Below are 22,656 nucleotides of genomic sequence, written 5' to 3' on the forward strand. Positions count from 1 at the left end.
TGTCTTAAATTTCAAAAACTAAATTTTAGGCCTTAAAAAGTCTTAAATTTCCTGAAATATTGTCTTGTAGGTCTTAAACCATTTCAATCAGGTCTTAATTTTCCAATCAGGCCAACACTCATCCAATAGGCAACAATACATCTCAATAAAACCTTTACAAAAGTCAAATTTATCAATCATTTTTTAAAGTCTATGTATACAACCAGAGGTTGCTTGTTTTGACACATTATTTAAGATATGTGGGTAAGAAAAAACTAAATTAGATTTTTTTTGGAGCGGACCATTAAAAAAAATTTCTACTGGCCGTTAGAAAAAATGCTTAGTGTTTAACCCCATATAAGTCTGAAATTTTATTCATGATGGTCTTGAAAAGGTCTTAAAAAGTCTTAAATTTGACACTCCATATTTGAGTGATATAAACACAACAAGTCTCTTTTATTAAATTTCCTGAATTAGATCTAGGCAGCACAGAAAGAAGGTTGCGGGTTCGTACCCCGGCTGGTTCAGTTGGCATTTCTGTGTGGAGTTTGCATTTTCTCCCCGTGTCTCTCCGGTTTCCCACACAGTCCAATGACGTGCGGTACAGATGAATTATAAATGCTAAATTGGCTGTAATGTATGTGAGTGTGTGCAAGAGTGTGTGGGTGTTTCCCAGTGTTGCTGGAAGGGCATCCGCTGCGTAAAACATATGCTGGATAAGTTGCCGGTTCATTCCGCTGTGGCGACCACTGATTAATAAAGGGACCAAGCCAAAGGAAAATGGATGAATGAATAAAATTAGACCAGTTGCCAATATGTGTGGGGAGAACCAGCTCATTTGCATTAAAGGCACAGCCTACAAAAACAGCTACACTGTCCAACAGTATCTGGATGCAGCCTTTATCATGCAAGCTGAGATTGCATCAATCAGCGATGCAATGTCAGACTGAATACACTCAATGGAGCGAGTGATGTCATTGTGGGGGGCAGGGTTAGGGGTGGGGTTAGGTAAGCCCATTAAAAAAAAGCATTGGATGCAGCATAGATTGCACTGCATCAGGTCTGCATCCAGACCCCTCTCACACTGTCCATAGAGTGTAAAATTGCCACATTCTGGAGGGTGAGGGTATAATAAAGGTATTGAGGGGTTTTAATGTTTAAATGGTAATACTTTATTATTTTATTTATGGGGATGTTGACAAGATATTAGTAGTTCATCTACTGGCTCTATCGGCTCTATCTGGAGTTAGCATGTTCTCTCTGTGTTCGCGTGGGTTTCCTCTGGGTTCCTCTGGGAGTGCATTTGACCCCCATATCCCGGTTCATTTGACAAATAAGGCAATATAAGGCGACTGTGCATAAGTACACCTTTAGTCATTCAAAGTGTTTTAAAATCAGAATGCACATTCCTTGACAGCTTTTTTTTAGCCTGAATTAGATTTTTTCAAATTTAGTAAACTGTTTAATATTGGCGATGCAGTGGCGCAGTAGGTAGTGCTGTCGCCTCACAGCAAGAAGGTCACTGGTTCGAGCCTCGGCTGGGTCAGTTGGCATTTCTGTGTGGAGTTTGCATGTTCTTCCCATGTTCGCATGAGTTTGCTCCGGTTTCCCCCACAATTCCAAAGACGTGGTACAGGTGAATTGGGTAGGCTAAATTGTCCGTAGTGTATGAGTGTGTATGGATGTTTCCCAGAGATGGGTTGCAGCTGGAAGGGCATCCGCTGCGTAAAACATGTGCTGGATAAGTTGGCGGTTCATTCCGCTGTGGCGACCCCGGATAAATAAAAAATGAATATTTCATATTTTTAATGTTTGAGATTTTTATTTAAAATCTAACAAAAATAGAATTTCTTTAGGGAAATGTTATATCGCAAGAAATATCATTAGCGCAATATTCAAAAAACAATATCACATATTTCCCCAATATCGTGCAGCCCTACAAAAACTAATACATAAAACTAATAAAAGAATGAGTAAAATGCTTTTAAAATATGTCTAGGTCGAGTTCAGCATGTCTTACATCAGTTCTTGTCAACTTTCCAAAATCCTTTCTTGCACTTCTTAGTTATTACCCGTTTCATGTCTAAATATTTAAGATTTTTGTCAGCTTTTGCAGACCGTTTCATTCAAACCACCTGTGGATGTAAGTGATGATGTGGTTATAAATCAGCAAACAGCTTCATAAATCATCTGATATAGGGAGCAGGTGGAACCTTTGATTTTTATGATGTGATTTGTCAAGTGCACCTGTGCGCTGAAATGTTTTCTCTTCTATTCGTCAGAGACATATACTATAATGACCCACAGCTGTTTGGGTCGCAGAGGATGTTGGATTCCGTCGTGGATGACATTTCATGCATGCTCAAGGTTCCTCGCAGGAGTCTGCATATTGTAAGTTCATGTTGCTCTGTGACATTTTTATACACAAAGGACAAATGTATAATTTCAGTTCTCATTTATAATAGCTGAACTTTGTATTTCAGTCCCGGCAGGATTTGACATGCCTTTTACATTTTTGTGACTTAAAATTACTGCCATAATATTTTTAGAAATGTTATAGCGTAGTACTTATGTTTATTAAGTGGTAGAAAAGTGCATTTCTCAAGGCTTCTGCAGGATTTAGAAAGGTACTAATATCATTTTAAAGCTTTAATTCATAGGAATAAATACACAAACTAAAAAATAAACATCAATCAGTTTTACAAATTTAACAGTTTTATTGTTATTGTACAGTTTTCCAATTGAATTATTATGTTTGAAACATATGCTTGCAATCTGTCATTCACAATATTACAGGGTGTCCGCAGGGTCTTAAAGTCTTAAAATGCCTTACATTTCAAAAACTAAATTTTAGGCCATAATAAATTTATAAATTCACTAAAATATTGTCGTGTAGGTTCTTAAATCACTTTAATCAGGTCTTAATTTTCCAACCAGGCCAACACATTCAATCAGCAACAATACATCTCAATAAAACCTTTACAAAAGTAAAATTTATTTACTCAAATTTTTAAAGTCTATGTATACAACCAGAGTTTGCTTATTTTGACACATTATTTAAAATATGTGGCTAAGAAATAACAAAATAATTTTTTTTTGGAGGGGACCATAAATTTTTTTTTCTATTGGCGGTCAGAAAAAAATGCTTAATGTTTAACTCCATGTATGAAAATACAGCATGCTTGTTGACCTTTTGGAGGTGTCCACGTTGCTGAACAACGTATAAATCGATGTGAACTTGTGCAACTGCCTTTATGCTTCTCTCCTAAACTTGAAAGTATAACAGGCTGAATCGTAGAGATGCTGGATTAAAATCGTGTGGGAGGTCAAATCGAGATCACAATTTTTTTTCCCCTAGTACATATGGTCATGGAAAACCTGGAAAAATCATGGAATTTTCACAGAGTTTTGGAAAAACAAAAAACCCACACAGTTTTGAAAAAGTGATGGAAATTAATTTAACAAGTATCACTATACTTGAATATATGTTAGTTGTGTTTTCTGCATAATATTATTGTAGCTGTGTAAGCATTATTTAAATGTTTTACAATGATCTAAAAATGCATTTAAACTAAATTGATTGTTGTGTGTTATGATATGCTGTAATGTGGCACGGTGGTTCAGTGGTTAGCACTGAACAGTGGTTGGCCTCACAGCAAAAAAGTTGCTGGTTCAAGTCCCGGCTGGACCAGTTGACATTTCTGTGTGGAGTTTGCATGTTCACCCAGTGTTCACGTGATATGCGCTATAAGTGAATTAAATAAACTAATTAGGCCGTAGTGTATAAGTGTGTGTGAAAATGAGAGTGTATGGGTAGCTGGATAAAACAAATGCTGGAATAATTGGCGGTTCATTCTGCTGTGGCGACCTCTGAAATAGAGACTAAGCTGAAGGAAAATGAATGAATGAATTATATGCTGTAATAAATTTGAATGTGTAATGTGTGTTTTTTTATTATTTACCACATAAACATTACATAAAACATTAGGTCATGAAAATTTATTTGAAAATCCTGGATAAGTTATGAAATTGTAGTTGTAAAAATGTGTATGAACGTATGAACCCTGTACTGGATAAGAAAAATAAAGATGGCTAAACAAAATAGGGCTTTCCACACTTTTTATATTTATTATTTATTTATGTAAATTTATTTTGGTGAGTGTATATCAACAAAACAAAATAGAGATATGATCACAAACTGTAGGCTTGCAATCAATATACTTCACCATTTTTCATTTTTCCGGTCACAACTCTTTAGCAAAACACAAGTATACTGTATGTAGGTCATAAAAATCAATACATTTATTCACATTTAAATGCAAAAAATTTATAAAGTATTTTGTTTTTAAAACACTGTCAAATCCACTGGCTAAAGTGAACACTTGCTAAGTGCTAAAGTTGACAAGCATTAACAAGAGTCCATTATTTGGCTGTATTCATTTTAACAATGACTGGCATGCAACAATGAACTGAATCACAAAATCATGGAGAGATTGGACATTTTCACGAAAGGGAATGTGTTCACAGTAAATAATTTCTCCTAAATATGCCCTGTAGCTTGCAACATCGAAAGGCTTCATCTCGGGTGATCTGTGTTATTTGGAGGAAGACGGCACAAAAGTGGACTGCAGTTCCAGCTCTATAGTGAGTGCAGATCTGTAAAACTCACTTACCGCTCACTGTTTGTCAGAACATGATTTATATAACCGCCTTCTGCCCACAAGCGTTCATCTATAATTCTGCTGGCAACATTTTTAGACTGTATCTGTCAAACATTCACATCAGTATAATTCAAGCGCTCGTCCTCTTTACCACTGCTCTGACACACCATCCCGGATATACTCACTCATTTGGTCTCTTTGAAGTTATGACTTTGTTTTTCTGTATGACATTATTTAAAAGAGTTTTTATAATTCTGTCCTTGTTTCCTCTCTAGGCTGTGTCGGTGTCTTCCAACGTTAATGGAATCAGAAGTATCCTTCCTGTTTACTTTAATCATGTCATTAAAGGAACGCCACCCTATAAGCTCTTGTGCTGGTCCTCTGGGCCCACATTATGGGGATGTAATGGAACAATCTGTCTGCATCATATCTGTCTGCGTCAATGAGCATGTTTAGATGCATGCCGATACTCTGATAACTCACAAAAATCAGCTTTTTGAAATAATGCATTTTACTGGTTTACATGCAAGCAAGTAAATCCTGTTTATTAGGCTTAATAATTAATACTTGATATCAACAATTAATAAATACTTAATATTACTTAATATCACTCACTTAGTGAGCTAATAAAATTCATTAACAGTAAACTAATTTCGAGAGGATCACATGCTTATGACTGTTTCAGCTTTTCCCGCATCAACTCACGATTGATTCTCCAATCAGATGATTCCTAGCTCACTATAAGTAACCAGAGTTTTCTTATCTCAATATCTTTGTCTTGAAGAATCCCCCTCCTACCCACCCCTACTCCTCCTTTCCAGATGGGCGACACGGTGACCCAGTGATTAGCACTGTTGCCTCACAGCAAGAATGTCCCCGGTTAAAGTCCCTTCTAAACCAGTTGACATTTCTGTGCGGAGTTTGCTTGTTCTCCCTGTCCTCACGTGGATTTTCCCTCAAAAAAGAAACTCTTTTTGAATGATTTTTGGCCAACAAATTAGGTAGGTAGGAAGAACATTGGGTGAGGTTCCAAGGGTGCCTTGATGTATAGACAAAGCTTATCACTGGTTGGTCCAAAGGGGAATCTTCTGGTGCATTTACACTGCAGATCTTGATGGTCAATTCCAATTTTGTGACTGTATCTGTTTTTTTTTTTTGATGACCCGCTATCATCATCTATTAAAAGTGACTCGTATCTTATTGTCTGCATTTACACTGCACATGGCAAAGACGCAATGACCAAAAAAAGAGCGGGCGCTGACTGACAGCTGAAAATAAAAGAGCGCCCTTTTCTCTGTTCCCGTATTTAATCTGTTTGAAGGGGGGTTTTTTTTCTTTCGTTTTGACAATTTTTTTACTATAGTTTATGACAGAAAAGTTCATTTGGCCATCTTCTTTTAATCTAGGACTTTTTAAATTAGTAGGCATCTTAATGTAATGTCCATTACGTGATTTATGCAAGTGATATATGCAATAGCTTTATATTACTTTATATTGGTTATGTGGCGGATATTGCACTTTCTCTCTCATAGTCGTTCGCTACGTTTTTTTTTATGATGCGCGACTCGCATTGACAGGTGAAAATCAGATTTACCTGCTTAAACTGCAAACACAAGGGCACGGATCCAGTTCATATCGGATAAATTTCCAAATATGAACAAGACCTGAATGTGATTTGAGTAAATCTGAATCCATGTGATTTTTTTTTTTTTTGTTTTTCATGCTTACACGTACATGGGCCATATCCGATCAGTGCCACATGGGAGGAAAAATTGGAATTGAGTCACTTGAACCATGCAGTGTAAATGCAACCTTCAATACCAGTATCAGTAGATTTGATGAGACGCATAAACCCTCTATGTTTAAATAGTCCGCCGCAGCCACTGCTGTATATTTGGTTTGCACCGATCAACTATTTTTATACCACTGCAAGGAAGAGAATAGGTTCAGGAATAGGTTCAGATCTTCTAGGTCTAGATGGGATGACCCAAACTGAAAATGAAAATGATGATGTCACATCAGTAGAGGTGGGTCAACAATAATCCTAACTAAAGCAGCACTAAATGGCAGAAAAAAAAAGAAAACCGAGATGTGCCATGCCGAAATTTTACTGCACAGTGGAGAAGCGGCTTAACTCTTTCGCTAAAGAAACCATTTGAATTTCCTCCGCTTTTTCTACAAATAATTTTCTCTATGTGGGCCGCTTTAGTCCACAGTTATGATGTGCTCCTTTCACATGTTATTCGTTTACATGCTGAGCACAATCAGTGTAAGGGGCAAAAGTCTAGTTGTGCGAAATGGTTTATGCTTATGACGTTCATGAAAACATTTAGGAAAATGGTTTAACATTGTTAACACTTAACTATAAGGTTAAAATAGTTAGTGTTTACTAAAAGAACAAACAATGGGCAATACATTTATTACGTTATTCATTCATCTTTGTTAATTGTAAGTTATTAAAAATCATTGGACACATTAGTCAATGTTGAACTATAATTAAATATGCTTAAGTATTGTTCATGTTAGTAAATGCATCATGGAAACTTATTCTAAAGTTTGACCAAGTTTACATGACCACACATAGGGCTCTATTTTAACAATCAAGGCGCAAAAGGTCTAAAGCGCATGGCACAAAAGCATTTAGGTCATATTCAAATTCACTTTTGCTATTTTAAGGAAGGGAAAACACGCTTTGCTTCGCAGCACATGGTCCAACAGGGTTGTGCTTATTCTCTTAATGAGTTATGGGTGTGTTTTGAGCATAACGTGCATCAAACCAATCAGAGTCTCATCTCACATTCCCTTTAAGAGTCAGTTACGTCGCGCCATGGCGGATTTGCTATTTACAGGGCAGACTTTGTAAGTGGAGAAACTGAATGGAACAACTGAATGCTTCACGAACGAGAAAACAGTTTAACAGACCATCTGCGCGAGGATAAAGAATGAGCCTCCTCCATTCGGCCTCTTTACTTTCTCTTTACTCCTTTACTTTTGTGAATAAGGAAATGGTGCTGTACGTACTCCACTGAAGACATCCATCAGCCTAAATATTTAATTTAGTTTAAGCCCAAAGATTTGTTTCAAAACTATTTCTAAATTCAGTTCTAATTTCCAGCAAATGAATAAATGAACAATAATAACAAAGTGTGGTCAAAAACCTGAGTTCTATCCAAACACACATTCTATTCTTATGCCCGAGATGGTGATGCATACATCTCCAAAACCCAACAGGTGGACAAATCTAAACTTGTTTTTATTAAAGCAAATATAAATATGGATATAATAAATAGTAGTAGTAGTAGTAGTAATAATAATATAAAATAACATTATACAAATGCAAATTGTCATGAATAAACTGAAAAAGCCCCCCCAAGATAAGTCATAGAGGTAGTGGTTTTATATTTATGTTGAAAATAATATTTTTACATAACATTTTAATCCTTTATTTGTTTTCATATGTAAATGTATTTGTGTATTGCTGTACATCTTGTGTGTATTAAGCAATATGTATGGGTTTGAACCCACATAGGCACTCTGCGCTGGACTTTAGACCTGCTTTTATTTGGTCAATGGCGTAGTCTATTTCACTTTTTCAAAACATCATTGCGCCTTAACACACCTCTATTTTAGACTGGCACACCCATGAGTCCACAAAGTGGTGTAAATAAATTTGCTATTTAAACAATGTGGCACAAAATGTGAAAATTATTGTTGCACTGGACTGAAAATAGCAACAAATTGTGCTAAACACGTCTTGTGCCTTATTGCACCGGGTGTAAGATAGAGGCCCAAAGTGTCAGCTTATGAAACATAATCGAGTTTTAAAAATGTGCATGTATATTCCATACAAAATTTAAAACTGATTGGTCAGTTTTTGTTACGTGATTCGCGACGCACTTGCAGCATTCTGAAAAGATCAGATGTTTTCAACTTTGTGCGTCTGGTAAATACAAGCACAAAAGACGCCAAATGTGAATGACCCCTAAAGCAACTCCAATTTTGGGGATCCACTGCTTTACACATCTTTCTGATCTGACACAGTTTAGTCCATAGAGATCTGCTACTGTAGCAAGCCAGTGGTCTCGATTGTGTGTATTAAATTAGGAAGACATACAAAATGTGCAAAGAGATAAATTACCAGGACTAGAGTTGAAAGGTGTATAGTTTTCATGCAAATTCACAGCTAAAGGAGTTTCAGGCAATTTTTTACTGCTTCAAAGTTCACATATCCCTCCATATCTCTTCACAGTCCTGTCACTTATGCAATGGGATAAAAATGGCTAAGTATTTCCTTGTTTTTTCCCATGAAATTATGTTCTATTATCTTTGGAAAGGACATACTGTCTTTCTTTCACTTTCCTGTCCATACAAACACAGACACACAAACACAGAAATGTGCACCAATTTGTCAGCTATGAAGCTTAACTATATCAATAAAATAGATTTGGATCTGAAAAGATGCATGTCATCTCTAGTGAGTGGTAACATTGCTGTTCTGTTTGCATAGACATTGTTGAAAGATGCACAGACTTGCATATTTCACACACTTAATAATTCTCATATCAGTAGTTTAAGCCTCCACTGCTCCACTACTAAAATGACATTTTGGAATTAGAAACAGGCTTAGGATGACTTGAGTGAAGTGCATTTCAAAGAGGAAAAAATTCTTACAAATCCTTAAAATATTAAATAAATAACAAACTTAAAATATTTCAACTCTGCTTCACATCATGGCTGCATCACCACCTCAGACTTTTTCCAATAATTCAGTGGCCCATCATCAATTATTTACATATAACATGTTACCTGTTACTGTTTATTGTTAGATTATTTGTATTTATTCAAAAAAAAAATTTATTTAAATCGTATGTGCTTATTTTGAATTGTTTTTCTATTTAGTAATAAATATTTGAATAATAATTTATATATATTTTTTAAAAACGAAACTAAATCATTTAAAATCTAGTCTTTCTGTTTTTGGTCTAATACTTTAGTTCAATGTGGAGGTCTGCATTCCTGCGGCTGTACCCCGGAAGCCGTGGAAACTGACCACATTTCTTGTGGCGCAGTAATAATTTTCCAAATAAAACGGAGAGGGGAAAGCAAAACTGAAATTTAGCCTACAATCCTTGCACAACATAGTTTTATCTGTTATCTTTCTCTTTTGGTAGTACCCAATTTAAATGTGAGATTTTGGACAAAAACTGATTATACAACTGGACCGGTCAGGTGCGGAATAAAACCTGGCGGGAGCAGGAGTAAAAAACTGTCACGTGCAGACCTCTAGTTCAATGTTTTATTTATTATTTAAATTTATTAACTAACTAACTAACCCCCCACCCCCCACCCTTTTTTTTTGTTATTAGGAGTCGCCAAAGCTGAATACATTGTTGATTTTACTGGCAGATGTAAAACTTTTCTAATGCCATTATGTTTTGTTAAAGGGTCTATATGTAGAATTTAGATATACAGATGAATATGTAAAAATATCCTGCACCCTTTCCTCTCAATAAAAGACATATAACAGTAAAGAGCAGTTTATAAAGCATCTAATCGAGCCATATGGATGCTTTCGCACAAACTCTACAAATAAAATCACACTATTTATATAGTTTAGTTATAGTTTTAATATACATTCATTTATTTTCCTTCGGCTTAGTCCCTTATTTATCAGGGGTCACCACAACAGAATGAACTGCCAACTTTCCGCCATAAGTTTTATGCAGCGAATGCCCTTACAGTCGCAACCCAGTACTGGGAAACACCCATACATGCTCATTTTCACACTCATACACTACGGCCAATTTAGTTCACGAATACGGGGCGAACATGCAAACTCCACACAGAAATGCCACTGGCCTAGCTGAAACTCAAACCAGCGAACTTCTTGCTGTGAGGCAACAGTGCTAATCACTGAGCCACCGACCCACTCTTAGTTTTAATATTTAAATATTATATAGTTCAGGCATGGTATATAATTGTAAATATAAGTAAAAAAAAAACATTGTGTCACTGAGATAAAAATCACTCTATTGTCCTTCAAACACAAACTAGGAAGTCTGGGAAGTTTCAAAAAAAGCTGTTCACACATCCACAATAACGTGATTAATCCATGAGGGTATTGGCAATTAATGCACATTGTTCGGATTAAGAGTTTAATTTAATCCATAAATCATTTTGGAAATCTTTTATGACCATTGCCAAATGCCTTACACAGTTGTGGCTTATATCACACAGCTGTTTGAATTTATTCACATTGATAAAGATAGGTCAGTATTCTCAGTAAGCAGGAGCTTTTAAAGGGAAATCTGTAATATAGGCATTAAATGATTAGTTCACCTAAAAAAGAACATTCTGTTATTAATTACCCTCATGTTGTTCCAATCCCTGGAGACCTTTGTTGATCTTTAGAACACAAATTAAAATGAGATTATTTACTTAACATAAAAAATAGTAAACCCATTGCCTTAAAAACAAGTTGACTTTACTTAAAAAAGTGAGTAAACCCATTGCAGAGTTTAGATTCTCTGCTCAAGCTCGAGCCCAGACTTGACCCGATACGGGCCGATATTTCCTTCCATTATCTTCAGGCCGGGCTGTGATCAAGCATGTGTGGGTTTTTTTCACTCATTACTTAATTAGCCTGATTAGGTGGAAAGCTATGCCATAATTAGAAATATTATGCAAATAATTCAACAAAGTTATCCTAAGCAACACGTGTGGGTCTACAAAGCTGCACAATTCGCAGTGTGTTATGTGCAGCAACGCTCTAGCTCCTGCAACAGCATCTCCTCCACTGGCACACATTCACAACGCACACACAAGCAGAGTTGAGGCAGTGCGTATTTAGAGCAGAAACAGTGCAGAAAAATCTGTGGATCCTATCAATGCATTTATTGGGTAAAATTGCTCATTTTACTGTCATTCAATGTGTTTTTAGTCATTATTAATGCACTGTCACTTTAATTGCATGTGAGCAGCAAAGAATAGACCCATCACCGAAATGATCGCGGCACTGCTGCTTCGGCTCTGCTCACACTCTACACCGATATGCTGCATTTGCTTGCGGTATGAAAGCTCTAATATTTATCCATTAACATGGACCCCAAAAAAGACATGAGCTGCTCCCACTCTGCTCGCGAATGCGGTGTGAAAGAGGTGTAAGATGGGGACTTCCAGGGTGAACGGACACATGTCAAGAAGCAGGCTTGCCATGACAGAACAAAGGATGATAGTCAGCCTTCAATGTCCTCATTTATTACGATCCATTCTGAATAAACAAACAATGAAGTTTAAATGCTTCGTCCTTTTATTCCATTATTCATTAAGATAAATCTAAAGGAATTTCTGTAGTTCAAACAACTCAGTAATTGAGAACAACCCACATATTTAAAAAATAGTCAAGTTTAAATAGTCTGGCTCATAATTACAGTTAATGTGTCAGACCAGGTTGGGCTCGAACACAAGGTGGACTGGCTTGGGTAAGGTCAGGTTTCATTTTTTGGGCCTGATCTAAGCTCTGACCCATTGTAATTCGGAATTGTTAAGTTGATTTAACATACATTTTATTATTATGCATACAGTTCATTTACTAAAAAAAATTAAGGCAACAGGATTATTTTTTTAAGTAAAGTTAATTAAGCATTTTAAAGCAACAGGTTTACTCACTTTAAGTAAATCAGCTAATGATTTTTACAGTGTAGACATCAAGAGTTCCGAGACCTTAAAAGTCCAGAAATAGAACCAAAAACATTATCAAAGCATTCCATATGACTTCAGTGGTTTCACTGTAATCATATGAAGCTCCAATAACACTTTTGTTCACCAGAAACATATAAATTAGTGTTTCTCAACCATGTTCCTGGAGGAGCACCAACATGTTTTGGATGTCTCCTTTGTCTGTCACTCCCATTACAGGTCTTTCAGTCTCTGCTGATGATCTGAATCAGGTGTGTTTGGTTAAGGAGACATGGAAAATGTGCAGAGATGGTGGTCCTCCAGTAACGTGGTTGAGAAACACTGATATAAAGGACTTTGTTTGCTTTATTTTCTCTTTCTTGTCAGATCATCAATGTGCGCGCACTGTAAGAAAATGCTGAGTTTATATATAAATATATAATATTTATTGCAATCGATATGTGTTGGGATAACAAAGGAATTACGTTAACTTATTAATATTTACAAATTTAAATGGATTGAACATAAAACAATTAAGTTTTCCCCAAAATACCTCAAGAATTTTGTCGTTTCAATTCATTTTAAACAAGTAGTTTGAACAAGCATAATTTTTGAGTACATTTACTAAGGATAGTATGATGTATGTCCAGTAGAGTCAGCAACGTAACGCATAAGCTTTTGCCTTTAATAACATGCACCAGGACCTGACAAAAAAGAGAAAAGTAGCTTACGAACTTGCCTTCTGCCATATCATTATTCATTCCATTCCTCAGCAACATAAAGACATTGTATCATCTGCAAAATTCATTCTGATAGTGGAGAAAGACGCAACTTTCCAGAGGCTACTGGACGATGACTTTTGCGCCAGACTTTCTCCCTGCATCATCATAACTGTGAATGTTGTTATTAGATCAGTGCTTGTTTGTGTTTTGCAGCCTGATCTTCATGTTTTGTGTCTGTCAGGGTAAAGGAGTGCCAGATGTCAACAGCAGACTGATGGTGAGGAAACTGTGGGACACGCTTCACGTGCCTGTCTTTGCTCTGGTGGATGCAGACCCTCACGGTACATACACACACACACACACACACACACAAGGTCTGAAATGTTTATTAATCGTGCTTACTAAGCTTCATCTCGCTCATTCTAGGGTTAAGCATTTGTGGGTGGAAACCACCAGAAACACACATAGCATAATCCACATTGCCTACAGCAAAGGCTGTCAGAACATGTTTATACTTAATAATATATTTGAAATGTTTGGTTGGAGTTGGGTTAAGCAAATACTTGTCATTAAGTAATATTTAAACGGTTAAATTTGCCCTTATTCAGGGTGTCCGAGGAGTCTTAAAATGTATTAAAGGTTGATGAATCAATTCAGAGAAATTTAAGGCCCTTAAAAGTATTAAAAAGTCTTAAATGCTATTTTACAAGGTGCTTTTTGGTTATGCAATGTATAGCTGTATGCTTAAGTTTGCCTGAATTTTAACCTGCGAATATTTTGATTTATGAAATCCATAAAATTCCTGCTAGATTTGACATCAAGTTGCTTTGCTTACTGCAGTAACCAAGGCAACACCATTATTCTTGCTGTTGTATAGGCGCCACCTGCTGGAAGAGAGTTAATTAGCATTTTTTCACTCATTCATTCATTTTCCTTCGGCTTAGTCCCTTTATTTATAAGGGGTTGCCACAAAGGAATGAACCGCCAACTTATCCAGCATATGTTTTACGCAGTGCATGCCCTTAAGTAACGTCACCTCTCAACTTTAAATCTTTTCTATACAGACAGCAATAATCAACCTGAAAATTTCTTTAACAGAAATCAGCTAAAACTAATATTCATTCATATATTTTCTTTTTGGCTTAGTCCCTTTATTATTCAGGGGTCACCACAGCGGAATGAGCATATGTTTTAGGCAGTGGATGCCCTTTCAGCTCCAACCCATCACTGGAAAACACTCATACACTCTCATTCACACACACTACGGCCAATTTAGCTTACCCAATTCACCTTGGCGACTTATGGGGAAAACCGGAGCACCCAGAGGAAACCCATGCGAACACTGGGAGAACATGCAAACTCCACACAGAAATGCCAACTGACCCAGCCAAGGCTCGAACCAGCGACCTTCTTGCTGTGAGGCAACAGCGCTATCCACTGCGCCACCATGCCGCCAGCTAAAGCTAATAAATCATCCACAAACCGTCTCCAAACACGTTCATATTGCCCTGACATTCATTTACACGCAAGAGAGGGTTTAGCTCAACTTGAGGCAAAAGTTGATTGGTTGCTCCCACGTGTGGACTGTCCAATGGCATTTTTTAACTCAATTTACTCAACTCAAAAAAAGTATGTAGCAAAAGGGAAAAAAGCAAGTGGCAAATAGAGTTTTAAAAAGCTATTTAAATTTTGCATTTAAAATGATTTATGAATACTTTTTTATTGTTTGGTTAATCAGCATTTAAAAACATGAATTAAATAAACATTTATAAAATTGTCTATTTATCTATACATTTAAAAGTTCATTTTAAATGCAAAGTTTTATTGTTTTGTTGAATTAAATTTAAAAACACAATTTAAATAAACACATTTAAATATGTCTATTTATTTGTCCATTTAAATTGTGATTTATTTATACACAATTTAATGCTTCAATAATTAAATTGATATTTGATTCCTCATTTTATTTCTAACCATCCTACATAATTCGTAACCTCCAGAAATGTATATTGGGGAACGTTTTCAGAATGAGCCTATGTTGCAACAAAGTGTCAATTTCTGTTATAAGTGCTAAAGTGTTCTAATGTGATCTCTCAAGGTCTCAATGAAGTAATTTAAGGTTAAGGTCACCTCAATAACGTCATGTTCTCTGCAAAATGTCACTTATACGCAGTAAAGACAGTGAACTACAAACACGCATGCACTTAACGCAAAGACAACAAACACAGGCATGCTCCAGCACAGTGTGGAGGCCCCTGCTGTTTCTGACACTGTCATTATCAATGAGTCTCTGCATGTGTAATGCTTTACGCGGTTCTCCAGTGAGTTAAGCTGTCCTTAAGGATAATTGCAAAGATATGGTGGTGATAGCGAAATCAGTCTCTCTCTCTCTCTCCCTCTCTCTCTCTCTGTTTTTTTCCCAGGCATCGAGATTATGTGCATCTACAAGTATGGCTCAGTGGTAAGTTTGTTTCCTGCTTTTTCTGTGCAATTTCCAGCGAGAGCCTGTACAGACATTTGCATTGCAGCGACATGTAATTATTCTTCTTTGTGGCAAGACAAAAAAAAGAGGAAGCACTCATTCATGAACTTAAATTTTACCCTGTGGAAATAAGTAAAGCGTTTCTACATGTGTGTATGTGTTTGTGTGGGAGAGAGAGACATCTGCAGAGTATGTGGCTATATCTTGGCCGTTTAAGGACAAATCATGCACTATAAAAATCAAGCAGAATTGTGTAAGATAATTGTTTTTTTTTTTCACAAAATATAAAATACTATTAAAAATACTTTTCAAATTTTGGGGTTTTTCAGTAGAGTAAGTCATCACAGTTGGGTAAACTTAGAGTGCAGTGAATGGAAGAGTACCACAAATATTAAATTTACAATCCCATTTGCTGAAATAATAAAAGAAACTTAACAATGGTTTTATCAAGACTTTCAGAAAAAGGAAAAAAAAAGTGTGTGAGACTGATAACGGCAGCCAGAAGAGAGAACAATGTCAAATTTACTGTCCATGGACACTGCATTAGGAAAAACCTTGCACAAGTGGTAATTAGTTTTTTGTAGTTTGATACAAAGATGATATAATACATAAATACAAATAAATACGTTCGTACGTATTTTTAAAAATCAAAATATTAAAAACTTTGAAGGATTTAAGATCATAAAGACCTTAAAGTCCATCATGACAGTCTTAAAAAAAAACAGTCCATAATGACTCTCCTCTTGAAGATTGTATTTATTTGATTAAAAGTACAGTAAAAAACAGGAATATTGTCAAATATTATTGCAATTTAAAGTAACTTTTCCATTTTCAAAGCTACATTTTTTCGCAATCTTTCATAAGTCATTATTACGTGCTCATTTGATGCTGAAATTAAACAAAAAATATGTTCTTATTATTTTCGGTGAGATTACTTGAAATAGATTTGTTTATAACAATGTAATGTTTTTACTCTCAGTTTTGATCGAATTTATATGTTCTTAATAAAATAAGTTATTTTATTAGTGAGTAATAAAAGTCAATTAATACTTTTATGAAACTAAGGGTGCTTTCACACCTAGACTTTTGTTTCGGAACCTGACGCATTTCCCCAGTTAGCACGGTTCGTTTGGCATATGTGAATCCAGCAGTCACGCTCAGATCCGCACCAAATCAATCTGCCCGAGATCGTCTGAATGAGGTGGTCTCGGCTCGACTGAAAGGAACTCTGGAGCAGATCGATTGTAGGGAGAAAGCAAAACGATCCGAGCCCGGCTATATCACAGTGTATTATGGATATGTAATAGGCATATATATGGCTATATGAAGAGAGAATTATGAGTAGGTTGGGATGTCATTCCTACCGGTAAATGTGCGTTTCATGTCAAATATGAAAGTGAAAGCATGCTGAACTATTAACGAGAGCTGTTTATCCGTTAGGAAAACTGACTGAACTACTAATGTAAAGCCTACAATGTATAATTCTAGCCAAGGGCTACGTATGAGAGTCTTACCTCTGATTAATATTTGGTGACGATGTCTGTGGGTGTCACCATTCAAAATTAAAGCGCAGTTTTCCACTTATAATGTCTTATTGGTCATTGTCATAAATTAAAATAAGAATATGACAGCTGAGTGCGACTCTGCAAAATAAACCGCGAAACTCTGACCAATGTGAGGAGAGTTTACTCGCACATGACTTGTTTTAGCTCCTTTGGTCCGTTTAGAAACTTTGTCGTGTGAAAGCGAACCGCACAAAGTGCAACATTGTAACAATTTTAATCCCTGTTTCGCAACAAAACAGGTGTAAAGCACCCTAAATGTACAGACTCTGAACCTTAATTGATGTAGCTTAAACATTTTATTACAGAATGAGTAACTTTTGAAAAATAGAAGTTGAAAAGTAACAAAAAATATCACTGAAAACAATATTCATTGTATTGCTGGATTCATGTTTGTTTATTTTATATAGCCCTTTTCACAATGTAGATTGTGTCAACGCAGCTGAACATAGTTCCAGTAAAGTCCAGATTTCAGATTCACACTAAACATGGAATTATACACGCAAATAAGTTACATACAAAGTCAATGAACATGCACAAATCGAGGTGAATAAACATGAAATACATTTGGTGTGAATAAACACTAATAAAATAATTGGTTTATTGATGATTGTATATTTTTTATAAAAACAGTGCTCAGCATAAATAAACCCCATTTTGACAATGATTATTTTAATCCATTTATCAGTAAATATAGGGTATATATTCTATATAAAATATACTTTTTTATTTAATACGGTTCCCTAACATATTAATTTAGGTGTTTTTGGACAGTTATCCTAAGTTATTTTGTTAGATTTGCTCCAGATTTTACTGTCGCCTCACAGCAAGAAGGTCGCTGGTTTGAGCCCTGGCTGGGTTAGTTGGCATTCTGTGTGGACTTTGCACGTTCTCACCATGTTCGCGTCTGTTTCCTCCAGGTGCACTGGTTTGCAAGTCCAAAGACATGTGGTATAGGTGAATTGTGTAAGCTAAGTTGTCCATACTGTAAGCGTGTATGTCCTGATCCTTCAGGTTGGGGGTTGAGCATTGGGCTAACGACCCATCTTGTAAAAATTAGATGTTACGAAACACCAACATTGTGCAGCTAAATATCAATTTCAATATAAACGGCCCTTGGAGTTAGTAAGTATCTTACTAACTTATAAAATTATAGATTTGCGAGGGGTGCATTCATATATGCTGAGCACTGTATATATAAAAATACTATTTAGGAAAAAAGAAATTGCATATTAAAACAAATATACTAACGGACAAAAGTCTTGTCGTCAATCCCACTTGTATAAGCATCTTCTATTTGATCATTTGGGAAAAGTGGCAGAAAGTAGATATTTTCCAATGTTGTCAATCTGTTGAGCTGCATCCCATTCATCACAAATACTGCAGCAGACCTATTAGAACCCGCATGGATCCAAGATTCTCACAGAAATCAGTCAAGTTTGGTGAAGGAAAATCATGGTTTGGGGTTACATTCAGTGTGGTGGGCATGCAAGAGATCTGCAGAGTGGATGGCAACATCAACAGGTATCAAGACATTTTGTCACGGTTGCAGGTTTGTGCGCTTTCCGGAGTATCTGTTTTGTCACATGGGTTTGTGTTGTTTGTTTTTCCACGTGTATTTGTTTGGTCACGTGTCATGACGGCACTCAGCTGTTTGATTGATCACCAGCTGAGGTTCATTACTGAGCCTATATTTGGGCTACGTTTCTATGTCTCGATGTCAGTTCGTTGTGTTTGCTTATGTGTTTCTGTGTTGTGCTCAGGACTAGAAGAGTGACTGCTGATATTGGTTTCGTCCCTCTGTCCCTGCTCCAGAGTTCCAGTGTCCTCACCCTTTTTGTAGCCTTGTTGGCTTATTTTTCACGGTTACCATTAAAATATATCACTTGCATTTGGATCTATCTCGGTACTCTTATTTCACACGTGACAGAACGAACTGACCTTGTCATGGATCCAGCGAGTGCATCCCAGATCTCTGAGTTCGTCTCAATCAGTAATGCCAGGATTGACCGGCAGGATGAGGCATTAGCTACCACCGCTCAGGCGATTCAGGCTCTGGTCGGCCAGGTCTCCTTGCTCACCACGCAGGTCCAACAGCTGGTTACAGGAGCGGCACAAACTGAGACCGCACCACCCCCTGTAGTGTTGCCAGCACCAACGACTACTAATCGCCTTGTTGAACCTCGCCTTCCTCCTCCAACCTGCTATTCCGGAGAGCCTCACCTATGCCGGTCCTTTCTCTCCAAGTGTTCCTTGTACATCACGTTGCAACCGTCGTTGTTCGCCACGGAGCAGGCTAAGGTTGCCTTTGTCATCACTCTCCTTTCGGGTAAGGCGGCTCAATGGGGAACTACAGCCTGGGAACAGAAACTGCCATGCTGTTCTACCTTCGAGCTGTTCTCCAAAGAGCTTAAGAAGGTGTTTGATCGGGCCGCTTCCGGGAGAGAGGCCGCCCGAATCCTCGCTGAACTCCGTCAGGGGAATCGGAGCGTGGCGGACTACTCTATTGAGTTTCGGACTTTGGCGGCTGAGTGCGGCTGGAACGAGGAGGCGCAGTGGGACATGTTCCTGCATGGACTATCCGAGCGTCTTCAGGACGAGATCTATACTGCAGATCTTCCAAAGACCTTGGACGAATTAGTGGATCTGACAGTTCGGGTGGACAACCGATTGCTCCGCCGAGAGAATCGCAGGCAGCAGGTCAGGTTTTTGGAGCCGGTCTCTGGTCCTCCGGTTTTGGCTGCGGCGCCGGAAGTGGGAAGCGCTGACCCGGAACCGATGCAGGTGGGCAGGTCCCGCTTGTCCGTGCAGGAGAAGCGCCGACGGAGAGAGGAGGGACTCTGCCTTTACTGTGGTGGCACGGGACATCGTGTGGTTTCCTGTCCAGTAAAAGACAACACCCATCAGTAGGTAAGAGGTTACTGATGGGTGAAATTAATCTGGATAAACCCTCTGCGGCGGCTACCTTGTTGCCCGTCACTTTATCATGGGGTTCCGGAAGCCAGAACACCCATGCCCTTGTTGATTCCGGGGCAGAGGGGAATTTCATTGATTCCAGTTTCGCTTTCAGTTTTAAACTTCCGGTTAACACCCTTTCACAACCCATTGCAGTACGCGCCCTCAGCGGACTTTCCCTTCCCAATATCACTCACTCCACTAAACCCATAAAGATGATCACGTCCGGAAATCATGTTGAAAATATATCTTTCTTTTTAACAGACTGTGCTAACACACCAGTGGTTTTAGGTCATCCTTGGCTGATCCTCCATAAGCCTCACATTAACTGGGGTCTTAATACTATATTTTCATGGAGTGAGAACTGTCATGAGTCTTGTCTTTCGTCTGCTCGTTCTGCTGTGTCTTGTTCTGTGTTTCAGGAGGAGCGCATGGACCTGTCAAACGTGCCCAGTGAGTACCTTGACCTGAAGAGAGTGTTCAGTAAGTCTCGGGCTGCTTCTCTGCCTCCTCATCGTCCCTATGACTGTGCTATAGATTTATTGCCAGGTACATCTCCGCCTAAAGGCAAACTATACTCTCTTTCTATTCCTGAGAGGGAGGCCATGGAGAAATACATTTCTGATTCTCTAGCGGCTAAGATCATTCGCCCTTCTTCTTCACCGGCGGGGGCGGGGTTCTTTTTCGTGAAAAAGAAAGATGGGTCTCTTCGTCCTTGCATAGATTATCGAGGGTTGAACAACATCACGGTGAAGAATACTTATCCTTTGCCGCTGATGTCTTCAGCATTCGAGCGTCTGCAAGGGGCATCTTTTTTCACGAAATTAGATCTCCGCAACGCATATCATTTGGTTCGCATTAAGCAGGGTCATGAATGGAAAACTGCATTTAATACCCCCAGGGGTCATTTTGAATATTGTGTTCTCCCTTTTGGGCTTTCCAACGCCCCCGCAGTTTTCCAAGCACTCGTTAATGATGTGTTGCGAGATATGATAGATCAGTTTATTTATGTCTACCTGGATGACATTCTGATTTTTTCCCGTTCTCTCCAGGAACATGTGCAGCACGTCAGGCGAGTGCTTCAGAGGCTGCTAGAGAATGGGCTTTTTGTCAAGGCGGAGAAATGCGTGTTTCATGCACAGTCTGTTCCTTTTTTAGGACACATTGTGTCAGTCGAGGGGGTGCGCATGGATCCAGAGAAGATTCAGGCTGTGGTGAATTGGCCAATTCCGGAGTCTCGTAAGGCCCTGCAGAGATTTCTGGGTTTCGCCAATTTTTACCGGCGTTTTATTCGCAATTTCAGCCAGCTCGCCGCCCCTCTGACGTCCTTAACCTCCTCCAAGACTTCCTTCAGGTGGTCGAGTGCAGCACAGGCTGCATTCACAAAATTAAAGGGCCGCTTTGTTTCAGCCCCCATTCTGGTGACTCCTGATCCCTCCCGGCAGTTTGTGGTGGAGGTTGACGCGTCAGAGGTGGGGGTGGGCGCTATCCTGTCCCAGCGTGCATCCTCGGATGACAGAATTCATCCTTGCGCGTTTTTTTCACACCGATTATCTCCCGCAGAACGTAATTACGACATTGGTAATAGGGAGTTGTTGGCTGTCAAACTCGCTTTGGAGGAGTGGCGTCATTGGTTGGAGGGTTCGGGGGTTCCCTTTATCGTTTGGACCGACCATAAGAACCTTGAATACATCAAGTCTGCCAAACGACTTAGCTCCAGGCAGGCTCGGTGGGCATTATTTTTCGGACGATTCGACTTTACCATCTCTTATCGACCGGGTTCTAAGAACATCAAACCCGATGCGTTATCCCGTCTTTTCGATTTTTCCGAGCGCAATACGTCTCTTGAGCCCATCGTTCCTCAGAGGATTTGTATTTCTGCGGTGACTTGGGAGATCGAGAGCAGGGTTCGCACAGCCCTAGATGGGGTAACGCCCCCGGCCGGATGCCCACCCAGCCGCTTGTTTGTGCCGGAGGAGATTCGGTCTGACGTCATTCGATGGGGACATTCCTCCAAAGTGGCTTGTCATCCTGGGGTGAGTCGTACTATATTTTTGGTTAAACAGCGATTCTGGTGGCCAGCTATGGCACAGGATATACGTGAGTTTGTTTTGGCCTGTTCCGTTTGTGCTGTTTCTAAGACTTCTAATCGACCTCCCGCTGGACTCCTTCATCCTCTGTCAGTGCCTTCGAGACCCTGGTCGCACATTTCGCTAGATTTTGTCACAGGTCTCCCGCCATCTGGTGGCAATACGGCTGTTTTGACCGTGGTGGACCGGTTCTCGAAGGCTACTCACTTTATCCCTCTGCCCAAATTACCCTCAGCCAGAGAGACAGCGGATGCTGTCATAAATCACGTCTTTCGCATTCATGGCCTCCCGACGGACGTGGTTTCTGACAGGGGGCCTCAGTTTGTCTCTAAATTTTGGAGAGAATTTTGTCGCTTATTGGGGGCGTCTGTAAGTCTTTCTTCTGGTTTCCATCCTCAGAGTAACGGACAGACTGAAAGGGCCAACCAAGATCTCGAGCGTATGTTACGTTGTTTGGTTTCCCAGAATCCCACCTCTTGGAGTCAGCAGCTCCCATGGGTGGAGTACGCACACAACTCATTACCAGTG

At 38.7% G+C, this 22,656-nt stretch overlaps 1 protein-coding gene across 1 annotated transcript in view; it reads left to right on the top strand.

Annotated features, from left to right (window-relative positions):
* spo11 (SPO11 initiator of meiotic double stranded breaks) overlaps positions 1-22,656 on the top strand; it is a 41,999-nt gene that overhangs the window by 5,414 nt on the left and 13,929 nt on the right. The window contains exons 5-10 of the mRNA XM_056449808.1: positions 2,262-2,370; positions 4,537-4,623; positions 4,916-4,952; positions 13,101-13,210; positions 13,281-13,380; positions 15,463-15,500. Of these exons, the coding sequence (XP_056305783.1) occupies positions 2,262-2,370; positions 4,537-4,623; positions 4,916-4,952; positions 13,101-13,210; positions 13,281-13,380; positions 15,463-15,500 (481 nt within the window). The remainder of the gene's footprint in view (positions 1-2,261; positions 2,371-4,536; positions 4,624-4,915; positions 4,953-13,100; positions 13,211-13,280; positions 13,381-15,462; positions 15,501-22,656) is intronic.

Source organism: Danio aesculapii, chromosome 23 (genome assembly GCF_903798145.1).
Source record: "Danio aesculapii chromosome 23, fDanAes4.1, whole genome shotgun sequence".
In the NCBI taxonomy this organism is placed as follows: Eukaryota; Metazoa; Chordata; class Actinopteri; order Cypriniformes; family Danionidae; genus Danio; species Danio aesculapii.